General features: G+C 47.6%; 1 protein-coding gene across 2 annotated transcripts in view; it reads right to left on the bottom strand.

Moving 5' to 3' along the window:
* The window catches only part of HEMK1 (HemK methyltransferase family member 1), a 28055-nt gene extending 6431 nt beyond the window's left edge, over nt 1–21624 (bottom strand). The window contains exons 1-7 of one of the 2 annotated variants that reach the window (XM_064723636.1): nt 21327–21624; nt 17931–18357; nt 17383–17468; nt 16267–16360; nt 4674–4823; nt 2592–2656; nt 679–728 (exon numbers count right to left, since the gene is read on the bottom strand). In XM_064723636.1, coding sequence (XP_064579706.1) covers nt 679–728; nt 2592–2656; nt 4674–4823; nt 16267–16360; nt 17383–17468; nt 17931–18191 — 706 coding nt within the window. In that variant the 5' untranslated portion in view covers nt 18192–18357; nt 21327–21624. Of the gene's footprint in view, nt 1–678; nt 729–2591; nt 2657–4673; nt 4824–16266; nt 16361–17382; nt 17475–17930; nt 18358–21326 lie in introns of both variants that reach the window. The other variant, XM_064723635.1, reaches the window with a different exon arrangement.
* Between the last annotated feature and the right edge of the window lie 7 nt (nt 21625–21631).

Raw genomic sequence — 21631 nt, 5'->3', positions numbered from 1 at the left:
TGTGGCACTGTCCTTGGGCAGCCTCTTGGCACAGGGCTTTCAGCTCTAAGAGGCAGCAGTGCCACAAACAAGTGCACAAAGGTGTGCTAATGAACCCACAGTGCTGCAGCTCCTGCCTCCACAGCTGCTGACTAACAGCCAAGCACTATCCACCTAACTGGACAGGCCCCACCAAATGCCAGTTTTAACTGGTTTCAGCTGGTTCTGGGGAAGAAAAGCATCCTTTCCTGGTCCAACTAGCCTAATTTCAGGTTAATATGGTTGGGCATTTAATCTAAGCTAAATATATGGGCTCCCTCTACCATCAATGGAGAAACAGACATGCAGATGTTTATCTAAAGCCTCCATGTCAGCATGGAATGAATTACACTCTTTATATATTTGCCTCTCCCCAGCAACAGTAAAGAGCACCTGGACTCCCAGCTCAGATACAACCTTGGGACACCTAAACCAGGAACAATTCACTTTCTGATACAATTAGGGACTTCTGTCAGCTGATCATCTGCCCTGGAAATCTCTGCAGGGAAAAGCTTCACTGGCTCACTTCTTATTGACCTTTTTCTCTATTAACTTCAACACTCTTCTGCTGCCTGCATCCCAGAATGATTCTTTGGCTGCCTCTCATGCCTCCCTCCACCCATCAAAGACAAAAGGGATTATAAGAGTGAAAAGAGTTACTGTGTGAAATATCTTGGTGGATGATGTGAATCCTTTCTTGGAGTTGCAACCTGTAAAATTCCAGATGCAAGATGCAACAACAGAAAGAAGAAAGATTAGGAGGTGTATTGTTCATGAGCAATACATTCTACAAAGAGATCATTAAATATTGCACCTCTTATCTGGTACACATACATTCACAGCTGCCAAGATCCTCCCAGCATATTCTCTCCTCCCACCACAGTGGCCTCACACCCAAGTTCTACTCCCTTTGCTGAGGGCATCAGGAAAGGGAGGGATTCCTGCACTGTGTGCCATGTGCCCAGATGGACCTGGCACTGGGATTGATCCAGTAAGACTCATCTAAGCATCCAGAGAGCACAGCTGGGATGAGGGAGCTCTGAAAAGCAGGTAGGATCTAAGCTGGGTTCAGTCAAGCAGTAACACAGCTTATCCTGCTAGCTTCTCTCCCAAGAGCTACAGGGCACCATGCCAGGGACAAGATCACAAAGACACAACGAAAATATCCATGGAGAAATATTTAGCTCTCTGACATGGCATTTATACTCCCTCATCCACTCTTGAGCCAAGAAGCAATGTTAATAAGCAAGGCAATTTTCCCCAGAGGCCAGAGTTATAGTTTATCAAGGAGACAAAGATCTGGCCAGCTTTTATTATATCTATGAAAAATTGCAACAGAATTTGGTTTGACACTGACACATTAGGAAGAAACCTCTGCTCCCCATTCTCTGTAACTGGGCTAGGAGGCAAAGGGTAACAGTGAGGTACCAGTTTGGGAAGGGCTTGTTCTTACTCAGCTCTTCAGACTCACACACAAGCTGGGACTTGCAAGAAGTGAAGAAATGCAGCCCAGTGCAGCCAGCACCAGAAGCAGCCCCCCCGAGTGCTGGAGCAGCTTGGGAAAAGAGGGGTTTGTGGGTCTGTGGACAGAAATCCCAGTTAATGAGCACCTCTTGAGACTCACAGCTGTACTGGACTCCATGAGAAATAGCAACAGGAATTTTTTCTGAGATGGCTCTAATGAATGCCTAGGGCCCAGCAGTTACTGAGGATGTGAATGCAATCTGGAGCTCATTTGACAAAGCCTACAGAGACTCAGAAGCATAGTGGGATTCCAGTTCTGGGGGTCCCTGTGCTAGTTACATCCAGAACAACCTGACAGAAGAACCAGCTGAGGAAGTGGAGCTCTAGGAAGGACAAGGACAACCTGACAGACATCTCTCTGACTTCAGCACAAGGTGTTTGAGCCAGCAGCTCTGAACATCCATCCTGCCACAGCACAGGTGTCTGAACTGCATGGGATCCAGCAGCACCATTCCCACCAAACCAGGACTGCAGGGAGGATGCTGAGGGACACCAGGCAGCACATCAGAGGAAAAGTGCTACTTGACTGTGCAAGCATTTCTGGAGGAGCAAGGACAGAAACAAGCACAACAATAACAATTGAGGGAGCCAGAGAGAGAAAGGCTCAGGATACACTTGTCCTTAACCTCCTAAGTGACATAAACATTCCTACTTCAGTCCTGAGCTTCCTGAGTTCACAGACAGGGGTAAGAATAGCTACCAAAAAACACTGTGAAAACCCTTGACAAACAGCACGTGAGTACCACTGCATTATTTAGGCTGCTGTCTTTGCAAAGCATGTTCACAAACCAAAGAAATACACTCTGGTAAACACGAGCTTTCTTTTTTCCTAAATTGTTACACACTTTGAGAGCTCAACAATTAAACAGTCTCTGGGTAAACACAAGCTTTCTTTTTTCCTAAATTGTTACACACTTTGAGAGCTCAACAATTAAACAGTCTCTGGTTCCCAGTGGTGATAAACATGAAACACACGTACAAGTATTGACAACTGTTGGTCTTTCTCAAGCAACAATTATTAAAAAAATGAGTAATATGTGTTCTTGTACCTATGTGCATTCTCCCTGGTGAGATCCACAGCAGCCTCCTCTTTGTCCATGGCTATGACTCTGCTCTGGAACAGAAAAAACAACAAATCCACCAAGCAGGTGTTATAACATCAAGATTCCTGAGCAGACATGCTCTGCCAAACATGCAAGATCAAAACTGCCAAGAGACTGCTCAGTCTTGGCTCCTGACAGGAACAGCTCCTGAGGAATGCATGCAGGGCATAGCTGGGATCACAGTGATGTGTGTAAAGCACTAAGGTGACTGGAGCTCTCTGCAGCACAGCCAGCAGCCCACCAGAAGAGACAACAACAGAGCCCCAGTGAGTCACCTCACTGACCCCTCACTGCTCCTGGCAGGGTGAGACTCAGCACTCTGGCCAGTCTGGGCAAGGCACAGCCTGCTGGAAGTCATGTTGGTGGATTTATCCTTCCTAGCACAGACAGGATCCCTCCTGACACTAGCACAACCACTTGGACACAGGTTCTGGCATCTTCCATCTGTTATGCAGACACCTTTTACCCAGTTACTCAACAGCAGTCCTTAAACAGATTCACTGCCTGTATTGACTGCACGTACTTGACAGTGTGTCAGGCATTTAAAAGTTCTCCAGCATAATGGTAAGAGACAAGGCTTCACAAAGAGAGATTTGTTTGACCTTCAATTCCACCTTGGGAAGACCACAGACAAAGGCCTAACTTGGTTTTGCTGTGCTTGATGTTTTTTTAAGCACAGATGTTGGTAGGATTTACACAGAGGACACATGCTTGAAGAACCTGCTTGGCATTTGGAGATGATGGAGTGATTTGCCATCACTCCTAAGGGGATTAATTTCGTGGTCCTAGGCCAGCACCCACACACATGAAGCTCACCCTTAAGGTGAAGGGCACAGCTGAGACCATAAATGAAAAACTGCTGCTGTTTTCTCAGTACCTTAGTGCCAAATTCTGCCTCAAACACTAAGGAGATTACCCAGAGTGTAACTCCACTTAGCTGTCAGTGTGGCTACCACTAATTCTAATCAGTCAAGGCTCCTTATTTCCCTGGGTACAGCAGTTTGGGCTGGGAAAGGACTGTCATGAAGAATTACAGAGACAGACTGACACAGCTCTTTAAATTAACAAGCAAGGAAAAGAGCATGAAGCTCTTCTCCCAGCTCAGGAAATCAGAGCAATTATACTCTGAAGTCATGAAGCTCAAATATTAACCTTCTCAGGTCACTGGGAGGAGGAACACCCCTTCCATTAGAGGCATCAAGCTCTAATTCTTCCACAGCAGGGCTTATACTGCTACAAGAGGAGGGGCTGGCCACAGCAATTCTCATTCTTGAGAAGGAACTGCCTGGTCTGCAGTTCTCAGGAGAGGGGAATATTTTTCCCTTGACCACAGGCAATGAGATCTTGGATTCCTTTCTCATTTTCTTGACCAAGAGTATCTCCATAAACCTGTGACACACCACAAGAATCACGGCAAGAAGGGCTTTGGGCACCCAGATTTCAGTCCCCTCCTGCTTTTTTGACTCTGTTTAGAAGCTGTGGGTTGTTACTAGGGAACAGAAGTCTACAAAAATGTGGTTTGGCAGTTGTGGCAGTGAGATTTGCTTGTCTTTTTGATCCCAAGTACTGACACTGCTATGGTAAATCCCTTTCCTGTATCATTTAGTCTTCAGTTTCCTAGAGACCAGATCTTCTGATTCACAGCAAGGTGGTTTTTAGAGATGACTGCCCCATAAATTCAACAAATAGAGTGTGTGCCCATGTCTCAGTCCAGGTTAGTATCTTAAACCAACACCCACCATGCTTCAAGGTAAGGTGATTATTAGTGAGCTGCAGCAGCTCAAGAATGAGCACTTCACTTCTTTCATTCTGATTATGCCTTTGCTATTCCTGCAGACAGATGGGGAGAGGGAGAAATTCCCAAATATCCCTCCTCTACCTAGCAGGAACTTACAGAGCCTGTCAGAGACCTTGTGAGCTGCCAAAGTGCCTTCAGAGAAGTTTGTGACATCTCAGTGAAGATCAGCAGAGTGGGACTGTCCTCTAACACAGGCATCTATTGCACCAGGAGCACTGAAGGGAGCTCACCTGTGGCAGTTTACAGAGCAGACTCAGAGCAATTGCTCCAGAGCCACAGCCAATTTCCAGGATCACAGGATGAGGAACAGGAACTGGGAAACAGAGGGCGGAATTCTCACATTTCTGAAGTTCTTCCTCCACAACTAGAGAGACAAGGTCCTAAGAAAACAAACAAACAAAATTGCTAAGGGAACTGTTTTGACTCACACCTTTGTGATCTGAAGACTGAAGTTTAAATTTCTTGACTCTGTACCCAATGTATTTTTGTTGCTAATTTTAAAAACACAGATGGTAGTAATGGAACTGACATGCCAGAAGTCACTTCAGCTCCATCTGCCCCACAGGGTGCTTTGATTAGTGACCAAATCCTCAGGATACAATCTCCCACAGATCCTCTGAAATCTTCTAGCACTGTTGGGAAAAACAATAACCAGACAGCTGGAGCACATTATCTTCTGCAACACCATTTACTCCAAGATTTTGGCTTTCAGAATTTGTAAGCTTCAAAACTCAAGATTGCTACACAGTCTCAGTACAGTAGGTGACCAGGAGGCAGTTGCACAGCTCCTGATAGCATCTGAAGCAATCCAACCTGCAGATGAAAAGTCAAGGCAATGAGTTACTAAATGACCCAATGAGCAGCTCCCTGCATGGATTTCAGATTGTGGACTCCTACTATATTTTGTTGCTATAAAGTCACATGGAAAAGATTTTTATCCATGCCCCTGGATCTGTATGTTCTGCCATGTCTGCCTCCTCCCTCACGCCAATCTTTTCTTTTTTAAATCCCTTTGCCATGTTATATAAAATCCAGTACAGCAGGAGAGGTCTCAAAGATTTCTAAGGTTTGTGAAAATAAGATAAAACAGAAAGCACACATGTGCCTCCCTCTGACTGCAGCATGAACTTCCTTTGTTATTCACTGGAGAAAACTGTAAGATGGAAACCTTATGAACACTGAGTGCATCAACAGCTCAGCAGTGCCCTCAGCTCCCTCCCATCCTTGGGCTTCCAGGGCACAACAGCACACACAGGCCTTCTGGCCTAGGTGTTCCCTAGGATTCTCTACTTGAGAGGGCTGCTCTTGGATCACTCCTGTAAATCCAGAAAGTTTAACAACATTTACAAAAAATAACTGGCATAAGCTGGAAAGTTTAAAAGGAACAAGTCCTGGCAGGCAGGTCAGCTTCTCTGTTAGTTTACAATGGCTTTTGTCAGGAGCCTGAACTGGACAGGCTTGTGCATAAGGGCAGAAGCCTCTCCTTGGATCTCTCATCCTTACTGGGGTGCAAGAAAAAGAGATGCCTTGTGCAAAGCTGCAGTACCTCTGAAGAGATTCACACATCCTTCAGGACAGGCCACTCCACATGTGCAGTAAGTGAGAAGGGAGATGCAAACAGGTACAAAAATGAAGCATTCAGGTAGATGAGCTTTGTTGAACCATCCCTGGAGCAGGCAAGTTTGGGGACCGATATCTGAATATATTCAGCCAGGTATGAGGAGCCACATGCCCTGCCCTGGTCACCATGTCATTACTGGCATTGCCCTCATATGGGAGTTTTTCCAAGAGCCTCCAAAATCCCAAATTCCTCACTGCTGCTCTGGGATTCCTTCCCTAGACAATTATGGATGAAAACAGTCTCACAGGCTCCCAAGCTGGAGGAAACTATTACAGGACTCAGACAGCAAAAGGGAAAAATAAACACCTGAGCTCCCCACTTATGAGAAGAGGCTTTGGCCATTCAAACAGCTCCAGATGAATCAGCCTGAAAAGACTCAGGCACTGCAGACAGCCAGAGACTGCAGCCACAGCTTCCTTTGGCAGAGCAGGTGGGGTGCTGAGCATTCCAAGACCACAGAAGAAAAGGCACACAAAAAATTCCGCTTGGCTATTAAATCACTTCTTTAAATACCAGCCATTTCTGGACACTTACAAACATTTCCTGGAAATCTCCACAGTAACTCAGAACCATCTGTTCCCAGAGTAGCACAAGTTACTGATTACAAATGTCCAAATATGACTTCCATACACTAGGACTATTCTAACCATTTATTAACTTCCTTAAGGTTTCTCATTAGTAATTTCAAGCTTGATGGGTTTGAATGGAATGCCTACTTTACACATTCCTCAGTGAAAGCATTTTAGTGTGCTTGCCAAAGCTCCCATTTAAACATGACTGATTTCAGGTTTTACCACATAAAATACAAATAAAATGAGACATTGATATTACTTAGGCTTTGAGTTCTGCTTTCTGACTGCCTTACCTCATTGTCTTGGTTATTTCTTTTCAATTCTTACTGAGGCAAAGGCTGGTTTTCTCATAATACACATTTACTATAATAGTGCAAAAGTAAAAGACATAAAAAATAATGGGACAACCTAAAGGAATGGCATCATTTTCCAGACATTAGTACCTCACTACAATAAAAGGCTGAATAATTATTTTCAACCTGATTGACTAGCAAAGAAGATGTATTCTAACTGGCAATCAGGAAAATCCAGCAATCATGACACAGAGTATGTCCAGTCATCCCACTCCCATTGCCACTAGGTTTCAGGAATGATTAAATTATCAAAAATTGCTTTGAAACCATATTCATCATTCTTCTCAGTATTTTTCACCTTTTAGCAAATGATCCAGCCAAAATCTGAACTTCTCCAATCACACCATCACCTCCAAAATATCACCACTGGAAATTGATAAATTACAGCACTTTGCAGAACACAGCAGAGCCCCTTTCAAGTCTCATCTTGGGAGATGAAGTATTTCTGGCTGAGTATTACAGTGTTCATACAAAGACTACAAAATAGACAAGTCAGACATTCCCAGCCTTTGCACAAGAATCCTACTGGAACCACAGTGAGGGAAAAGCAACAAAGAGGCTGATGGTGCTAAAAAGAGGTGCCTGGGAGTGGCACAGAGAAACTGGGACTGGGACAACTGCAACTGGCCAAAGGCTGGGATCTTGACTGAGTAGGATACCCCATGTCTTCTCAGACTGAACAGATTCAGAGCACAAACACCTGCTAATGCAATGCCAACATTACCAAAAAGCCATTTTAACCATCAGTTTCATCACCAGCTTTGAAGGCTGAGATATGAAGTTAGAGAAATTCCAGTGGGAAATAAACAAAACCACTTTGTGACCCAATTCCATATTTGCTCACAGCATGCTAATCACTGGATAGAATGAACTCTCAATTGTGGAGTTATTAACATTCAAATTATTGCTTACAGTGTGAGTCCTTATTGTCAGTTACAACCCAACCTACAACAAAAAAAATTCTGCTAACCAGTACTACAGGTACTGCAGAACTACTTTCATCCTGGAGCCTGGTATCAGACACGTGGGTATCAGTGTGATAATTGTGTCAGAATGGGGAAATGAACATTTTGAAGAATTTCTCTCCTCTAGTCTTTGCAAGAAGCTCCTTCCTGCAGCAAAAGTCAGTTTTGGAAGGAGTGAAGGGACTGAATGGCAAACAGACAGAACCAGAAAGAACCTAAAATCCTCTGCCTGCTTTTGCTAGCAATGGCAGCAAGGTGAAAGGGAAGGAAGGTCCCCTACATGGTTTGGGCAGCCCCATGATGGAGCTGGTGACACCTGCACATTTCATTCCATACACAGGTGAGCAGAGGTGTTGAAACAGCCAGGAGAAAGAGACAGAAGTCACATGGAAAAGTGGATTCAGTAGCTCCTTGAACTTTTTCCTTGAAGCAAATCTTATCTATATGGCCATAAACTAAAACACAAGAAGTTTCAGCTCAACATGAGGAAAAACTTCTTTACATTGATGGTGACAGAGCACTGGAACAGCTGCCCAGGGAAGGCACAAAGTCTCCCCTTTGGAGATGCTCCAACCCCACCTGGACACATTCCTGTGTCACCTGCAGCAGGTGACCCTGCCTTGGCAGGGGGATTGGGCTGGATGATCTGCAGAGGTTCCTTCCAACCCCAATTGTTCTGTCATTCTGTGATTACCCTGTGCTTACATGTACAGGGGACACAAATATTTGCTTCTCATGCTACCTAACTTCCAGCACTCAAGAGGCTCTCAAGTTTTTGTCCCTTAGCCAAACCACTCAAATGCTGTTCTCACCTTGTGGTTCCAGGAAATCTTGCTTCACTGCCAGATTCACCCTAAGTTCAAACTGTCCTTTATTTGGGCTCCACCCCCCACCTTCTCTTTGAGTGCAACAAATGCAAAACTTTGTGAACACCTCCAGCTTCCCCTGAGCCTCTGCCTCACCCTTCCACCCACAAGTGTGGTTCCCCAAGGCCCCCAGCACCCTCTCTGCTCTCACAGGCTCTTGGTGTCACCTCTGCCCTGCGGCCAGGGCTCTGGTTCACTGCATTTCTTGGAACTGCAGCTGCACAAAGCAGTGAGAGGCCAGGGGCTGCCAGCACCCAAAGCACAGAGGCTGCACAGCTGCAGCCCAGGCAGAACCAGCACAGGCTCAGCTGGGCTCCAGCCCTGAGACAGTCAGGAGGAGGCAGCAGAGGCTCCTGGGCTCAAGGCTGGCTGCAGAGCCGAGCACAGGGACAGAGCTGAGGGGATCCTCTGCTCCAGCCCAGCACCTGGGAAGGGCCCATCAGATGTTTTTGCCATCAAAAAGGACAAACTAAATAAAACAAGAGGAAGTGAGGAACGGGAAAGGCAAGGGTGGAAGTCACAAACTGCTACTGCATTCCCTACAAGCACCCTTTTTCCGTGCTCCAGGGGAAAGCAGGGAAGCCAAAGTTCCAGGGGTAAGAGCCAGGGTGGCAGGAGACTCTAAATTCCGTGGTCACTAAACTGAAGAAGGAAAGCAAAAAAACCCCAGGAAAACCCTGATAACCTTCTCTCTGTTCTCTCTCACTTCCTGGGAATGTTTCACTTATCTGTGTGCTTTCCAGAAACTTCTATTCTCAGAATCCAGGACTTTCCATAGAACCTGATCTGATATTAACCCAATCACCTCTCCCATCTTGTTTGCCCACTTGGCTCCCAATCAGCACATGACAAACACCAGGAAACCAAGCTGGAAACCCAACTCCATGGCAATGGCCCTAGAAAAGCCCTGCCAGTGTCCCACTTCCAAAACCAAGCCATCAAACCAGCCCACTGCTTCATGGCAGGCAGGGCTTTTGTCCTGGGCTCTTCTGCCTGGCACTATAGCAGGAAAGAGAAAAATCACAGAATATTCTGAGCTGGAAGGGACCCACGTGGAGCATTGAGTCCAGCTCTGAAGAGAATGGCCCATGTGGGGATCAAACCCATGGAAGTCCCACTATAAATGGATGGGAATCAAAGCACCTGAGTAGCTCCAGAGGAGCCACTGATCCTGAGAGAAAGGGTGGCTTTAGGCATTGGCAATGACACACAAGCATGTCCCAGCACACCCAGTACTGAGGAAGGGGTTTGCCTTTGGTCACACAGCAGCTGCTCCTGATGTCAGGGCACATGCCACGTGCTGCTTCATCTGCCGCAGCAGAGGCTGTGACAGCACCCAGGAATGACTTTACCAACAGGCAGCAACCCATCTGTGCTCGTGCCCAAGAGAAATCACCACAGCTGTCACATCTAAATTTAGCCATGCCTGGGGGCAAGAGTGGATCCAAGTTGCTGTGTACTGCCCATACCTCAGGTGTCCAGCACTGAGCTCTAGCCAGGCACACCTCTCCAGATCAAAGGAGGTTTCTTTTGCTTTCTCTGCAGATACAGGTATTGACCACTGCCAGACACAGCATCTGGACAGAAGCACAAGTCTAGCTTGCTAATCTCTAGCTCTAGTTACTTGGATGTTTGAAAAGAGCTTGGGGGAGGAAAAGGATTTTTCTCCCCCTCATGAGGGAATCTGCTCGAGTCCCATCTGTCACAGCCATTTTAAAGCTTGTTTTTCTCCAGTATTAGTCCTACTTCCTGCTTTCACTGCTGATGAGCTACAGGACTCACTGGAAATGCATGGAAACAGGAGGCTCTTTCAATCACAATAGGGAGCTTAAACCCCCCCAAAAATACAGGCATTAACAACAGGGAGCTCTGAGAGAACGTATTAGAAAAGTCTATATAAGTTAACCTGGGGGACAGCCTTGTGCATGACTTAAAAGAACAGCTGCTGCTTTCCTTGTCTTCAGAACAAATTTTAGCTTTAAATTTCCATTTTTTGTCTATCCTGAAAATCACCAGCTTGGAAGAAATTCTCTGCACTAGCAGAGTCTTGTTTTCTTCATAGGAAGCCAGCAGAAACTACCACCACAGTTCATCTTGGCCAGTCAGCCAGGAACAACCCTGTTTCTTCCATCATTTCCTTTTGAACAAGAAGAAATCTGTCCGGGGAAAACATTCTGTCCTGATTTTCAAGTGGCCAGCAATAGACTCTTGCTATGCTGTTTCAGCATTTAATTACACTCTCTGCTGAGATGTGCACCTTTGTCTTCTGCCCTGCATTTATAGTGCTTATTATACACTTGTCTGCAAACCAGAGAGACTTCAGTTTTCAAATTCCTGCTCTCTGTGCCAGATAATTTACCCCTAAGCTTGTCTCTGATGAGCTACACACTCTTCAACAACAAGGCAGACTTTTTCAACCTATTAATCCACACAGTGTTTTTTCTCCAAATCTAATTTTCCACTTCTTCCTCAAGCAGCCAGTAACATAACTGGACATAATAGTTCTGCAGCTATTCCATTACTGCAATACTCATTATTTGATGCTGCTACGTGCACGTGGCACTCCCCTGTCCCACATGCAAGGATCCCATCAGCCCACTGGGCAGCAAAAAGTGGGTGCTCCTGGTCAGCCAATATCCCTGAGACACTGGCAATCCCAAATCTTTCTCCAAGCCCTTCTGGCAGCACAAGTGCCTCAGGCACAAGGCACAGGCTGCCTTATTTGTCTCTCTCTATATGATCTTTGTGCCTAGCTCAAAGGCCAATTCCAATTGCTCTGCTCCCTTTGTGACCTCCATTCCCCAGCCTCTGTACCACAGCCCACCTGCAGAAAATATTTTTCTCCTCCAACACATGAAGTGTTGTCTATCATATGGGCAAAATCTGATCTGTGAGGCCTCAACAGCAACCCCAAATCTTTAGCACATTTGCTTACAGCTCTATTTTGACAGATAGCAGATAATTTTTGATTTATTAAATAATGCTTTAGTGTATTTATGTTTAATATGCCTTATACAAGTCTACACATATCTCAAGAAAGGGACTTAAGCTATGTCAAGGCAGGGCACTGTTAGCCTTTTCACTTCCCAGACTGGGAAGCCCATTACACAGAAAGGGGATGCAGCCTTCCCTGGAAGAGACAACTGCTCAGAGGCAAAACTACGAAAAAAGCCAATCTTCTGACTTTTGATTAATGGCTGTACTCACTAGACAGTGTGACCTTCAGACCTTTCCAAGAAGTATCCATCTGTGGTAAAGAAATTACAGAAATGAAAGGACATTTCTGAATCAAAGGCTTCCTTTCAGCACTGATTGGAACAGCAAATGTGTCACTGCTTTGACATAAAACACTGGAGAGAGAAAGGGCCCACCTTGCAATCTGTTTATTTGCATATACAGGTCAGGAAAAGAAAACTCTCCCTTCTCTGTGTGCTGGACCTTCTTGAAAGTTTAATGATTATGTTTATCTAGAAGTTAAACTCCATTAAAGGTTTCTCTGAGCCAATCTTTGACTCAAGTGTGTTCACAGAACACCCCACACAATGAATGCCATTCCACGGGCAGGTGCAAGTAAACAGCATTGACTTCAGCTTTCAAGCATGTTATCATGGGAAAGAAACAACCTATTTTGGGAAACAAGCAAAAGAGCTTAAAAATCACAGGTGGAAAAAGAATAGACAGAGACATAACTAAAAATTACAAATGTTGTAGTGAATTATTTAAGTGTTATACAGTAAAACCTGAAGGTTTTCCTTTATGCTTAAACAAGCAGGCAGCACAGAAGCAAAGAATATACTTTTCCAACCTACAACACAAGATTTGCTGTCACATGATGCCAGGGAGGTTAGACACAGACAGACTCTAAAGAGGATTAAACAATCAGTGGGGGACAGATCCATTAGCAATTACGAAGCAGGATGGCCCCAAATCCAGCTTTGGCTGAGAACACTCCTTAACTGCTGACTGTCAAGAGAAGAAGGGACCCTTTCCCACCCACCTTTTCTCTTGGCATTTCGTTCCCACCATCTGCTATAGGAGCTATCAATAGCTGCAAAGCACAAACGATGGCCATTTTTTCCCCACTGAGCAATGAAGCCTTCTCAGAACCATGAGAAACCCCGGGATAACGGCTGGGAAATGGAAGCGTCAGGAACTCGCAGAGCGTGAGCCTGGAGCGCCCTCTGGGGGTACGAGGCGGGCGCGCCGCGGATCCCACACCCCTCCCTGGAGGCGGCCTGGACCGAGCCAAAGCAGCCCCAGAGAGCTGCAGTCACCCGCGCAAAAGAGGAATGACATATCCACGGCTGGGTGAATACTCCTCCTCTTTGTCCTGTTTCTCCCAAAGCAAAAACTTGAACTTCTTGCAAAAAAACAAAATTTTGAACTTCTAAAATTTTAGAAGTTCAAAAAAATACTTGCTTTGGGAAAAGGTCTTTCTTCTCCATTACTAGTGAGGAAGCAGTGTTGAGAGAGGGATGCCTTGACATTACAATAACCACCTAACAAAGATAACTCATTGTGCACCCCCCATAACTTTGGTTCAAACTTCCCCAGGGCAGGAGCCTGGCTCTGGTGCCACGGGAGGAAAGGTGGGAGGATGCTGAGTTCCAAGGCCCTCCCAAAACCCTCCCAGCACTCACAGCAGCCAGTCCAAAGCTTTCCTCCCTGACTAGGACCTGCTTTTTCCCTGCTTCTGGCTGCCTGTCCCCTTCCAGCCAGATTCCCATGGAGCAGCAGAACAAAGCCACATGTGCTGCACAAACATTCCCGCAGGGGGAGAACAGGAGAGGGCTCAGCTACCAGAGAGAACCAAACAGATCACACGGGGGCAAATTTCACACAGGACAGAATGAGGCAGACAAGGGAGCTTCTCTCTCTGCGTGTGTCTCTGTCCCCAGGCCTGAAACAATGCCCGTGGTTTGGGTCATGCTGTGTTTAATTTCATGCCATTACCAAGGCCCTGGAGCAAGAGTCATAACCCTTCTGTTGCAAACAGAGAACAACATGTGTGTCATAAACATGGCTTCCCTTCTCCTCAGACTCAAACCAACACACAGGAGGCACCTGCAGAAGCTACATACAGAAAATTAGGAAGAAAATTTTGAAGCTGCCTGTGTATCTGCACTGAGTCAGGTTAGGGAGTCACATTTTCTCAGCCAGAAACAAGACACGTGGCTTGTGCAGTCTCAGATAAACTTGAACCTGGGATAACAATTAACTGCTTCCTAAAGAACAGAAATTATCTGGTGAAAAGTTTCAGCACTGCTGCTTTTAATAACACTGCAGACAAATTCTAAACAAAAGGTAAGCAACAGATGCAAAGAACTTTAACATTTCTGAAAGCAGGTACTTGCACTGCAGTTTTCAAGTCCAGCGAAGGCTGAAAAAAATTACTCTGATGAAACAAAACATAGACAAAGCCCAACCCAAACCCATCACACAAAGTCAGAAATTACCAGCCTTTCTTCCAGCAGAAGGAAAGGATCTGGACACCCCTTTGTGCACAGGTTACACACAGGACACAGCTCCTGGAAGCAGCACCAGTCTACAGCCATGTCCTGCCAGGTGCTGCTCAATAGTTGGATTTTGTCCCCATGGCTCTCCTGTCACAGGAACCTTCCCAGCACATCACAAGCAAACTCTCCACTGCCCACAGAGCTCCACTCCTGAATCATTATCATAAGCTTCTGGTCTTCTGCAATAAATGTGCTAAAAATGTGCCTTCATAGCAAGTTAAGTGACACAACAAATAAAGTTTTGCCAGAGACAAGTCTGGGTTAAGCTGTTTACAGTCCATTTTTGCACCAGGATATGTTCAGTGGTTTCAAACACAGCACTGTACTCCAGTTTGGGCCAGCAGAGATGCTTTTACAAAAATCAGGCATCTGGGCTCAATTAACAACATTCTCAAGCATTGGCCAGCCCAGCTTCCACCCCACACAATAGGCCTTTGTTTTGAGCCTGGCACTGCATGGGGTGAAGAACCAGAGCACAGCTCCAAAGGAAGCCTCACCAGAAGATATTTTGACTTGCAGAACATACAAGTTTTCCCTGATTTCAATGCTCCCTTTGCATCCATGAACTAATTGGGATTTGGAGGTTGGAAATACTCTCTTGGATCATCCAGAGCAGAAATACTGTTGACAATAACAAAGGCAACCATTGCTGGCTCCAACTGGCAAAATTATTCCTTGGAGCTCCATCTCCAAACTCAATCACTACAGAATGATGAACCCCATCCAGGCAGAGAGCTCCCAGCTTCTCTGGACACAAGTGTCAGCATTATGATTTAGGGCCCAGAAGATTCTCCATGAAGTGCTGCTGATGCCCCACACCAAACCAAGACTCTGGTTCTAAATATTCTTCCTCTCTGTGATTTGAGAGGATGTCTATGCTGTAGCTGTGCTGATTCCCACTAAATGCTCTGGAACCTCCTCATGGATTTCAATAGCATCCTTTTCTTTAAAGGGCACAACAGAAGCTCAGGTTGTCTTTGTCCTTAAATTTCTGTTTAACTTTTGCAGATTACAACAGGCAAATAATTGAAGAAATGACTACTAGACCGAAACAGGTTTAAGTTTCTGGGACTCATCTCCACTTCATCTCCAAAAGAAAACAAATTCTCAGAAGGTAAAAAAACCCCAAACCAATCCAAAATAAAACCAAACAAAAACCCACCCTGTAAATTCTAAGCTTCCTGAGGACTAGTGAACAAAAAGGTTTCCTTGCTAGGATGGCCCATGTGCTGAAAGTGAAACTAGGCAACTGTCAGGGCAAGTGTCACCATGTAGATCTTAAGCTCTTCCATAGCAGTAGGAATGCTGGGGAACACAGAGTTTTAACTTGGTCATGTATGGCTCTCCTTTGCACTCTTATGACTGTCACATTTAGTTCCAGCCCAGCTCAGAACTTAGCTTTCAGTTTCCTGTATTTGTCCAGAAACAACTATGGAGCCATGAGACAGACAGTAGGTGCCACTTCCTACCAGCCAGCACATGGACACTCAGGCTCTCTGGATTGCATTACTGTTTTCCTGCTACTGCAGGGTTCTGCTGGCAACCTCTGGACAATGTTTAGGTTCCTGTATGCTCTAAGCCACTGGGATATAGCAGTAGATGTTTTGAACTTCTCAGGAGTCCTTACTATAGCAGAACTAAGGAAAGCAAAGCCACATCCTTCCATCAATGGCAATTGATTTCTGTGTAATTAAGAGATACATCAGCTTGCAGCATCCCTTGCTCTGAGGCAGGAGGCAAAGGTTACTAGCATCAGCTCCAGATCACAAGCTTTGAACCGCCCCCATTCTAAAAGAAGTGGAGTGATGTGATTTCCCCACCACTGCAGCCTCACAGCACACAGGATGCCTTCACAGCAATGCCCTGATTGTATCGTGCCACGTACCTCACACATCCAATCCCGCCCCCACCACATTCCCCACATCCATACCTCTGTTTCAGGCCGTGGAATAAACACTGGGGGTCTCATCTGCAGGGTCAGCTCCTGGAAGTCCCACTCTCCAAGCACGTACTGCACTGGCATCCTGCGGTGGGCAAGGGGAGCGTGAGCGCTCAGGGGCTGCGCTGGGTGACCGGAGGCGCTCTCATGGCACCCTGCTTTCCTCCCTGCTCACTGCAGCCCCTGCCCAGGGACAGCAACTGCATCAGCAACGTGCATGTGCACACCGAGGGAGCAGGGCAGCTCCCTGCCCACAGCCCAGTCTGTCACACTGAGGGAGCAGGGCAGCTCCCTGCCCACAGCCCAGTCTGATATCAAGCACTGGAACTGGGAACTACAGGTCAGTCAGCCTCACCTTGGTACTGGGGAAGGTGATGGAATAGGGAGTCCTCAAGGTTGTGTCCAAACATGCCAAGGGCAGGGAGGTGACTGAGACTGGTCAGCACAGATGCACAAAGGGGAAATCACTCCTGAGTGAGCTGATAGTCACCCATGACACAATGACCAGTCTGATGTATCAAAACCAGATCTTGACCTTCCCTGGGGTTCTGACACTGTCTCCCATAACATCCTCATGTACAAGCTGATGCAGCACAGACTGGATAAATGAGGTGGGCTGGAAACAGAATAGTCAGGCTTGGAAGGCTGATTTCAGCAGCACAAGCTCAACTGAAGGCTGATTTCTAGTGGAGTACCCCAGGATCAATACCCCACCTTACTGGTCTGGCTGAAGGGACAGAGCCCCCTTGGCAAGCCTGCAGTGACAGAATTAATTGGGAGGAGTAGCTAACAGGCCAGATGGGTGTGCAAATTTTCAGAGAGACCACTGGAGAAATGGGGTGACAGGAATCTCATAAAAATCAGCAAGGAGTAATATGAAATCATATAAACTGGGGAGAAATAACCCCATGCACCAGTACAGGCTGGGGCCTGACCAACTGGACAGTGGCTTGCAGGTGGATAAGCTGTGCCCCTCATTTGAATCCCCATGAGAGACCACCAGAGCACAGCTGACATGTGAGCTGCCTCCCTCTGCTGCCATTCTCCTGGCTGCTTCAGGCTGAAGGAAAGCCCTCCAAAGGAACAGGTACAGGAGGATGCTCCTACCTTTGGAGCCGCTTGTGGCTCAGCTGCTGGATTTGCTCCTGCTGCAGTGCTGTAAGTGGAGTGTGGAGGCTTTTGGAATCCAGACTCTGAAACTGAAGACAAAGTCACTTTAAACCTGCCCACCTGTGCCACTGGAGGGTCCTCTGCCACAGGCATCCTCCAGAGTGTCACAGGATGCTGGCAAACACAATTGCCTGGGACTGCTAGAAACCAGCTGGACAGCCATCAGAAGAACTTATCTGCGTGTTTAGAAACAAACCTTTACTACTGTACTGCTACTTTTTGGGGTTGACAAGAACAATTAAAATTAAGAATCACTTCATCAGGCAAGTGAGGGTGGATGTTTATGTTACACTTCAGAGTCTGCAAAAGAGATTTTAAGAGACCCCTGAGTATTCTACTGGCAATAATACACTACCCCTCACCCCCTCTGCCATCTAAGGGAGGATAAGTTGTTCTACTCCCTCTAAATGAGATAAAAAAGAGATTCAGTCAAAATGAAGAAGTGAGAAGCACACACAGATATTACTCTTTTCCTATTACTTAACTGTTTTTGCTCCCAGGACAAATGACACAATATATTGACTGGATTCTCGTGCTTCAGGGATTCCATTTGTCTCGAACACCTTCTGCCAATAGTTGACCATATCAGTGGCAGTCACGAGCCCAGGTCCTGCACTGCAGCTCTGCCTCAGAAACAACTGCTTTGGACTGAGCACAGCACCTTTCCTTGGAGTCCCCAGTCCTGGCACACACTGGGCTGGGAGGCTCAACAACTTCCTGAGCAGTGGATGGGTGAGGCATCTCATTGTGGTGAAGTTTCTGAAGTTTCTGGCTTCCACACCTGTTCCTCGTTGCCACCTACTGATCTGTCAGTGCTGAGATTCACCTGGTGCTACCACAGGTCACTGGCTAAGCACCAGCTGACCACAGTCCGTGGGTTCTCCACAGGACAGCATTTGCAGCTCTTCTGGGCTAAAAAACAAGGCAAGAGAAGAGTGTGAGTTCCTTGGGATACTAAATAACAGGTTCCCCTCTGACAGAATGCAGATTGCTAGCCCTAATCCCAGCCCACAAGCACAAAACCAGTTACTCACACCATAACAGTAACAAAGGACTATGCCCAAAAAGGACTCTTGTGCCAGCCAACCAGCTAAGCCCTGCAACCTGCTCCTTCCCAGAGCTGCCACCTCCAGAGGTCAGAGGCCAGTCTGTGCCCATGGCAGGGCAGAAGTGAGCTGCCCACACACAGGCACAGCTCTGCTGCCTGTCCTGGGTCCCAGAAAGCCACTGACACACCAACCTTCAGCTCCAGTCCCTGGCTCTCCACCCCACAGGTGGGTCACCCTGGTTTCCCTGCAGGAAGACCTTCAGTCTCTCCTAGATTATTTCTTTTATTCCTCTCTCTCTTCATAAACCACAAGTCAGAGGTTGGCAGAGATGCTCACAGAAGACCTGGACTTCGTGGGTCAAGGGTGTTTCACACTGTTACCATCCCCAGAGGGCAAACAACGGGGACAGAGCCAGAGCGAAGAGCAGAGGAAGGAGAAAACGTCACAACATAATAGAGGGAAGAGAAACACTTGAAAGATAGAAAGGTCAGAAGGGGCAAACCCTGCTAGAGGGAAGTCGGTCTCCTAAAGGAGAGAAGAGGCAGAGCCAGACAGAGGGGGAATAAAAACAAACAAGATGACTGCAGGAGACAAAGGAAATGAAACCTTACAAAACAGCTGCTGCATATCACACTTGGAACTGTTCGAGACAAACAGAACAACAACCACATTTTCCTGCTGTGATCCATGAGAAATGAGGGCCCCTCTCTTTTCTGACTCACAGTCCCTGGAGCAACTATGGCTTTCCCTGAGCGCTCATTGCCATTCCTCTATTGATGGCTGCTTTTCAACACTGTCTCAGAGAGGCCACAACCTCCTCTACTCCAATTTCTCCCAAAAATCACCACACAAACAACTAATGAGCAGCTGGCAGCTGTCCCCTAGGAATGCTGCTGCAGGGAGAGCTGGGGAGACCAACTTGGCTCCAGCCTGGCAGGCACTGGCACCACAGTCCTGCTCCTGTTGCACAGGGAAACCCTGGAACAGTCAGGCCTCCACTGCCCTCCTCTGTAAAATCAAACACAGCCCAGGGAAGCAGCAGAAGGAATACCCTGCAGCGAAGATCTCCAGATTGTCTTACCTGCTCCCTCCTGGCAAAGGGATGGATGCTCTAAGAGCCCAAGGATCCCATTTTTACCATCTGTGTTACATTCAGCAGGCAGACAAACAGCCCCCATGAAAACGTGCCTTTATGTGAGGTCTGTCAGCTACAGTATCTATTTGGGAAGCTTCCCACTGTATTGGAATATGTATCCCAATATAACCAGTTAGATGGTGCCTAGGCCAGTTCTGACCTTCGCTGCTTGGCCAGAGGCAGCACTGTGGTGTTTAACCCCAGAGATACCTTGGCTGGCGGCAGAGTGCAGCGGGGCACAAGACAGGACTCCGTTCTCCTCAGGAGAGAGCTTCTGGCGATGGTGGAGAGAAAGGGAATGGATTCTGCTAGAAGGTAGCCAGATGTTTATTCCATGAGTACAGATACGTCTGCACTGGGCCACTGCTGGTAACAGAATGAAGCCGCATGGTCTCATTCACATTTTAAGCTCAGGACAGGGGAAGGGGAGGGGACAGGTGAGTCACCAACCAGGTGAAGGGGCAGGGTCTCAAGGTACTAGGGACACCTATCACACGACGCCTTGCTGGTATGTTAGCCTGATTGACAGGGCACACTCAGCGAGGGGCGAGGGGGAAGGGAGAAGGGATAGGTACACATGGGAAGGGCCCCGGACGTTTAAAACCGGACATTGCAACACACCACAACACCACTGCAAGGCTCTATTTACTGCTACAAGAGAAACACTAAAAGAATAAAACATTACCAACCATTACCGTTCTAAGGGAGGCAGAGAAGACTTTAATTGGCCGAGGCTGAAACAATTTGCACAGAAACACAGAACTGCTGGGGTTAGAAGGGACCTTTGGAGATCCAGTTCAATTTCCCAACCAAGGAAGGTGACACAGGAACACGGCCAGGTGGGTTTAGTGTATCTCCAGAGAAGGAGACTGCATGAGCCCCCTGAGCAGCCTATTCCAGTGCCCTGCCACCCTCAGGATAAAGCTCTTCCTAATGTTGAGGTGAAACTTGTTTTACTTTATGGCCAGTACTCCTCATCCTGTTGCTGAGCATCACCCTCTTGACAAACTCCTTTGAGGTACTTATATACATTAATAAGATCCCCTCTCACTTTTCTCTGGACTAAACAGGCCCAACTCCTGCGGTCTCTCCACATAAGACACGTACTTCAGACCTTTCATCTTTGTTGCCCTCTGCTGGACCCTCTCCAGTGGCTCCTTGTTTTGTCTCCCTTAATAAAGGAGACCAGCTACTTATGTAAAATCACTTCATGCTACTTCTTGGTACAAATACCAGTCTGCACACAGGGAGGAAGCAATTTCCCTTTCCCCTCTGCAGTTCCGTGGTTTGGTCTTTTCAGCCCCGGCTCCCTCTCCCTGTAGCCTCACACGTGCACAGGCGGCTGTGGGAAGGCCCGGCCACTCGCACTCTTGGCCGTGCCCCACTCACAGGCTCGAGCAAGGGCAGGAGCTGGCACTGTCCTAGTCCCGTTCCAGCTGCTCGCAGTGTCCGGCTGAGCCGGCACCGAACAGCCCCACGGCCACATCGGGGAGGGCAGCCAGGAGGCTGCCGACCCGCGGCGGTGAACGAGCCTTATGAGCAGCGCCGGTAGCAGAGGCGGCTCCTCTTCCATGTGCAGCCTCTCAGCTCTCCCTGCACATGAAACACTACGAGCACGGCCATAGCTCCCTTCGCCTGAGGGGCGACAGTGGGCCCGGGGCTGCTCTGAGGGGAGCGCGCGCACAGCGACGCCTCACCTCAGGGCTCCCGGCGCGGCCGGGGCACCGCCGGCTCCCAGTGGGGCTGGGGGCACAACCGCCTGCTTCGGGAACGGGGACCGGGACCGGAGCCGGGGCAGGGGCCGGCGCTGTGGGCAACCGCCTCCCGTCCCGAGGCAGGGCCGTGAAGGAGCAGCCGCGCACGAAGCCGCTCCCAAGCGCACCGCCGACCCGCCGCCGCCGCGCGCGTGAGTGACAGCCGCGCAGACCAATCGCGAACCGAGCCTCGCGTACGCCAACCAATGGGCCTGGGGTGGCGTGCGGCGGGGCGGGGCCAGCGGCGG

This window comes from Zonotrichia leucophrys, chromosome 12, assembly GCF_028769735.1.
Source record: "Zonotrichia leucophrys gambelii isolate GWCS_2022_RI chromosome 12, RI_Zleu_2.0, whole genome shotgun sequence".
Lineage (NCBI taxonomy): Eukaryota > Metazoa > Chordata > Aves > Passeriformes > Passerellidae > Zonotrichia > Zonotrichia leucophrys.
The sequence above is the reverse complement of the archived record's forward strand: the minus strand, read 5'-3'. Positions and strand labels throughout refer to the sequence as shown.